The sequence below is a fragment of the Euprymna scolopes genome, chromosome 12 (genome assembly GCF_053919585.1).
Source record: "Euprymna scolopes isolate OS-2025 chromosome 12, ASM5391958v1, whole genome shotgun sequence".
Lineage (NCBI taxonomy): Eukaryota > Metazoa > Mollusca > Cephalopoda > Sepiida > Sepiolidae > Euprymna > Euprymna scolopes.
In genome coordinates, this window is record NC_136493.1 from 80,391,917 (window position 1) to 80,397,916 (window position 6,000).

Here is a 6,000-nt window from a genome sequence, read left to right on the forward strand (position 1 = left end):
ACTTTTTTTTACTAAAGCAGATGAAAAAAAAGTCATTTTTTTTCTTCAATTACCCAAATGTTTTGCTTAAGAAAAATTACAATATCATCGCATTTTACATTTTTTGCTATTAATGTTATAAAGCTGTTACATTAAATAGTAAAAAAAAAAAAAAAAAGATTTTTTTTGTTACAATTCTAAGTAAAGTAGAGTTAACTCCCTTAGAACAAGGAGTTAAGATTCAGAATTGCTAAGATTTTATTTGTTAGCGATGATTCATCGTGACATTTACCAGATTTAATTTAATGATGACGATGATGCGTAAAAAAACATTTGGTCCTTATCCAGAATTCAACAAAAAATCTGTATCTAAACTATAAAGGAAATCATTTTTTTTTTTTTTTTTTTACGATTTTTAGCGATTAATAGTATATTGTAGCCATTGTAAGACAATGTAATTCCTTATGTGGTGGTCATTTCTGTACGCGCAAGCGCGCATACTTTTGACGCGTGTGCGTCAAACTATGCGCACACTTGCGAGTACAGAAATGGCCACCGGCACCGCCGATAACATAAGGAATTGCAATCATTGCTTAATATCCGAAAAATTACTTATTTGCTGCAAATTGAAATGCAGTATTCGTTTTCAGCATACTAAAAACCTACTTAAGTCATTATTTTAAAGATGATTGTCAAGATGGCAAGTAAGTAAAAAAAACCTTTCAGACAGACAAAAACATATACCACTAGATGGCCAGGAAGTGGGTGCTCATTTTACGTTAAATTTATATAGAAAAGTAATCTCCAATTTTGGAAAAAAAGGTCATTTCTTTGAAAACTATTTCTCTGCGCCACTTAAATGTTATAATCGTTTTCCGCACTCCCGAAAACCTACAAACGTCGTTATTATAACGATTTGGGGGGGGGGGAGTAGAAAGAATCTTGACATTGACCAAAGAGTTTTGTGTGTATATATTTTTTAAAATTAGGTTGAATTCTGGACTTGAACCAAACATTTAAAATAAATTTAAGCAGTTTGAGAATCTAACGTTTGGAAATCGTACAATTTGGCAGTTTACAGAAAAAAAAAGCAGAAAAATCAAGAACGATAATTAAAATACTGTCGGTGCGATTTTTAGAAAAACGAGTGCACTGAATCAGCCAATTCCATTCTTATTTTAAGCAAAGTTTACATGAATAAAACTAAGCGAGCAGTAAACGGGAAAGTATCGCCAAGAGAAAAAATCTTAATGAAATAACGAGAAATAAATTTTACAATTCTTGAACGTTTCAAAATGAATGCTAAAGCATGTGTCGCCGATTACGGAACCGCGGGGAGGGGGTACCATGCAGTTTCACTTTCGAACAGTAGTTTATTCCGACTGCTCTTTCTCGTATTATTTAGTTAGAATGCTATCTTTAAAAAAATACAGAAAAATCTTTGTTTACCCGTCGTGGAACGAAAATGTCATATTCCAAAAATGACGTAAACTGATGAAGTATATTTTGCATATATAAAGAAAATAATTTTGAAATAATTTAAAGCGATTAATGTGAAATCGGTAGCATTACAAGGCTGATCAAGGCTGCAAGTTTGGATTATTCAGGAATTATCCACCCTTAATTTTTCAAGATGGCGACGCGAAACAGTCCCTTTTCGCTTACTCACGTGATCTTTCGAATATGAAATCTTTGTTTTGTGACGAATACGTACAACATAATTTTTCTGTATTTTCTTCGTTTAATTTTTTTTTTTTTAATTTGGTTGAATTCTTTAGATGAACTTACACCGCTTCTTGTCGATATTTCAACATGGACATTGCAAGTTCGAAAAGACGCACCCGAAGAAGGTCGAAATTATACCGGCCGAAACAACCAAGATATGAATAGCAATTCGATTAATGATTAATTCAAATAATCAAAATTATTATTGCTCGTGTATAAAGAAAAAATCCCGAAACAATTTATTCATACGTATCGAAAATGACAAATTAGAACCTTAAAAGATTTTTAAGCACATAAAAAATATTACAATAAAAAAAAAAAAACGGTGCTAGTGCACTTACTGATCCGCGCTATTTTTTAAATCGTATTTCCAAGTTTAATTAAAGTTTTTTTTTTTTATTCAATTGCAAGGTTAAAATATAGAATAGGTACAAAGCACCCTCCCCTCCGCATGTTAAGAATGGCTTTTTAAATGATAACGTTATTATTTCAGCACGGATTAATAAGTGCACTAGTACCAAAAAAAAAAAAAAGAATTAATGGGAGTTCCCATTCCATTTGATTGGGAAAAAAATTTGGTACTCATAACGTTATTAAGTATGTGTACTACTGTACCTATTCTATACTTTAACCTTACAATTGAATAATAAAAAATAAAATAAAAAATTAATTAAACTTGGAAATACGATTTAAAAAATAGCACGGATCAGTAAGTGCATTTAGTACCAAAAATTTTAAGGGTGAAGTAAAATGTCGAATTTAAGCAAATAGAGTAGTATTTACAGAGGAAAACTATTATTAGTTAATAATATTCACTAATGAGTGAAAGTAGATTTAGGATGGGTGTTCAACTTCAGCATTAGTACACGAGACACGAAATTCTTACAGTTTTCATTCATACAAGATTCCAGCGATTTTACGTAGTTTCTGAATGGAGTCTACACAAAACATTTTTTTTTTAATAGTTACACGAAAAAAATACCGAACCATGGCATCTTTAGTGAAAATAAAATAATTTGCAGACTTTTTATAGTAGAAAATTGTTGTTTTTTTTTTTTTTTTTTTTTTTCTTTTGAAAACGGTCTCTATAGGAAAATTTGGTTAAATTAGTGAAACTTTTTGATAGATGAAACATCAATTACGGAAAATGACAATAAAATTACACTATTTTAATAAATGTAAATTCGATTTATTTTTGTATTTGAAAATGAACGTTTTATTATTTAAAACAGAATTAAAAAAGATTTAAGCGATAAAAAAAAATAAAAAAAAAACTCTAAGAAAAAAACAAACAATAGTATTAAAACTATTAGTATCGTTTTGCCGGAGAGGCTATTGTGCACAAGTGGCTCTTTTTCCTCGACCATTTTTTTTTTTTCTGTTTAGATATAGTTTGAAAAATCATGATTTTAAGTTAAAAGTTAAAGTTAAAAACTCAGTTATAAATAAAATAAAATAAACAGAAAACAAAATGGTAGCACTGATAAAAAGTCAACCATGGACTCGAAATAGATTTTTTTAGTAGAAAAAAAAAAACGTAAATTAAGAGTTAAGATTAAATTTCAATTTAAAATATATTTGGTAGTTTATTAAATGTTTGAAAAGATGACAAGAAATTTCTACTTTTAAAAGACGCAGAATTACTACTGCATTAGAAAAAATTATGGAATATAAATAAAATAAATTAATAAAAAGAGACATCATTCTTAAGATCTTTTTTGTTTTCCAAATTAAATTTTAAGGTTTAATATTTCTAAACGATTATATATTTTTAAAAAGTCTAAAGAAAAGCAAACTTAGACTGAAATTTTGAATGTAACCATTTTTTTTGTACGGATACAGAAAGTCCCGTGTTGAGAAATGCGATCACTTTTTTTTTTTTTTTTTTTAGTTGTGCATGAAAATCTTTAATCACACAAATCTTAATTAAATGAAATTCGCTTTATAACCCCTCAAACTTAAGAAAAAAATCAAATTTAAAATATTTTAGTTTAATTTTTTTTTTTAATGCTAAACAATAAGTGAAAGAAAATAGCTTTTTCTCCCTTTAAACACGATTCTCTGTTGCGATGAAGGAAATTTTCATTTACGCGTTTATTTATTTCTTTCAAGTCTGTCGGCATGGAGTTTTCGGTATTATTATACAAACACCGTGACAGCGTTAGGGTTAGGGTTAGGATTAGGGTTAGAGTTAGGGTTAGGGTTAGGGTTTAGGGTTAGGGTTTAGGGTTAGGGTTAGGGTTAGGTTTAGGGTTGGGGTTAGGGTTAGGGTTGGGGTTAGGGTTAGTGTTAGGGTTAGGGTTAATTCGCTGTCACGGTGTTTGTATAGTTTTACCGAGTTTTCTAACTTGTAACCAGGGTTGAATTTTTTTATTTAAAAATCAGAAAAGTTAAAGAGGTATTTATGACCCCCCTCCCCCCACACACACAAAAAAAAAAGAAGACAAGAAAAGAAAAAGGGGGAATCGCCGTATTTTTTTCTTACCTTTCTAAAAATATCCGAAATAGCGTGAGAAAGACGGCTATAGGTAAAACTAGATACAGATCGTTCAACTGTGGGTGATAAATCCCATCTTCTTTGTTTTCTAGTGATTCCCATGTTAGATTTTTTGGAAACCAGAACTTTTCACTCCAAAATGTCGCTTTGATGTCCTTCCAAAGTGAAAGAGCGTCCATATCCATTGAAGCTCGCAGCGCGTTTGGATGTTCTGTTATTTTTATTATTTTTGAGGTGCGCAAAGTAATAAAAACCTAAAATAATAAAAATAATAAACTCGAGGAAACACAACGGACAAGCAGCAGGAGGAGCAAGGCACGCTTACACGCACGACCGCGCACTTATCACTATCAAAGGGAAGTACGCTCTCTCTCTCTCTCTCTCTCTCTCTCTTTTTCTCTCTTTCTCTCTCTACCATACATCACTCAACCAGATTCGTTTAGAAGGTAATGAGCACAATATTAGTTCAGTTTCCCTTACTTTCGCAATTAATTTTTTAATATATAAATACATATTATTTTGTAAGGATATTTTTTCTTTTCCTAACTAAAAACTACATGACGTCACAAAAATACGAATGACGTAAATATATATTTATCAACGATTTCAGTATCTTATCTTATTACTAAAGATGAATTGAAGGAGTCACTATTTATCAAGACCAAAAGCCACTAGAGGATTAGGATTAACGAGATGAATAAATTTCCAGTTGAATGATTAAGAATATCATAAAAGGATTGAAAATGATGAATGAACAAAGCTTGTTTACTTATGAGAACGGTTTAAGTATATCTATTTTTTTTAGATTGAACTTGAAAACGATCGTGTTATAATCTATAGTGAAACCATCCCATTAACATGACGGAAAGTTTTTGGGAAAAAAAAGCAACTTGTTTTTATGGAAACGCTAGGCACACAGAAAAAGAGGGGAATTCTTTTCAGTTGTGGTAAGAAGACGAGTTCTTGTTATGAATGTTTTACATGTAGGAAGCAGAAATTTAAGCTAAGCCGTGTCGTGTACCTTCCATGGAAATAATAATAGAACGGGGAAGAGAAACACTGGCAACGTTATTTTTGTGAGGAAGATAACAGATGAGATCTTCATCCACTATATTGTCAAAAAATAGATGACGTCATAAAGGTTGAATAGGAACTGTGAAAAGCAGTGTGACGTCATAAAAGAATTAAATGATGGTATAATGTCATATAAACATAATATTTTCTCTCTTCTTTCTGAAGATGAGTATTACCTCGAAAATTAAAAAATATGACACCAGTGTTTTATTGTTAATATTGTGTGTTTTACACGTGTTTCGTTGAATAGTGAAAATTCACAGCAGGAGTTTTTTTTTAACTAGGAAGTCACCACTTATCAAGGCCTGAAGGCCACTCGGGGATAAGGTTTATTGCGTGTAAAGTAATCAATGGGATAATATCGTAGAAATCGCTAGTAATGGAGATTTGAAAAAGTGTCTCACTTAAGGGGGCGGTTCAACAGGAAATTGTTTATGTTGGACTTGAAGACATCCAAGTTGTAGTTAAGTGGGAAACAGACAAACGGAAGAGAGTTCCACAGGCGTGCACTTCTAAGAAAGAAGCTTTGTTCATGGAATCTACATTTTGATTTAGGCACAGATAAAGAGTGAGGAAAATTACTGACAGTGGTTTCAGCTAGATGGGTGGTTTTCGTGAAAGATTGGCGAGGAGGGACCAGAGATTGGAGCTCAGACGAGCACTTGTCATCGAAATAACGATAAAACGACAGACTCGAAACATCCCTTCTGTGGGAGAGAGGTTGC

The 6,000-nt window shown here is 31.5% G+C and overlaps 1 protein-coding gene across 3 annotated transcripts in view; it reads right to left on the reverse strand.

Moving 5' to 3' along the window:
• Nucleotides 1–4,792, reverse strand: part of LOC145291369 (ceramide synthase 6-like) — a 153,683-nt gene extending 148,891 nt beyond the window's left edge. The window contains exon 1 of one of the 3 annotated variants that reach the window (XM_080137145.1): nt 4,190–4,792. In XM_080137145.1, coding sequence (XP_079993271.1) covers nt 4,190–4,386 — 197 coding nt within the window. In that variant the 5' untranslated portion in view covers nt 4,387–4,792. The remainder of the gene's footprint in view (nt 1–4,189) is intronic. The other 2 variants (XM_080137146.1, XM_080137144.1) reach the window with 2 other exon arrangements.
• Nucleotides 4,793–6,000: the final 1,208 nt, after the last annotated feature.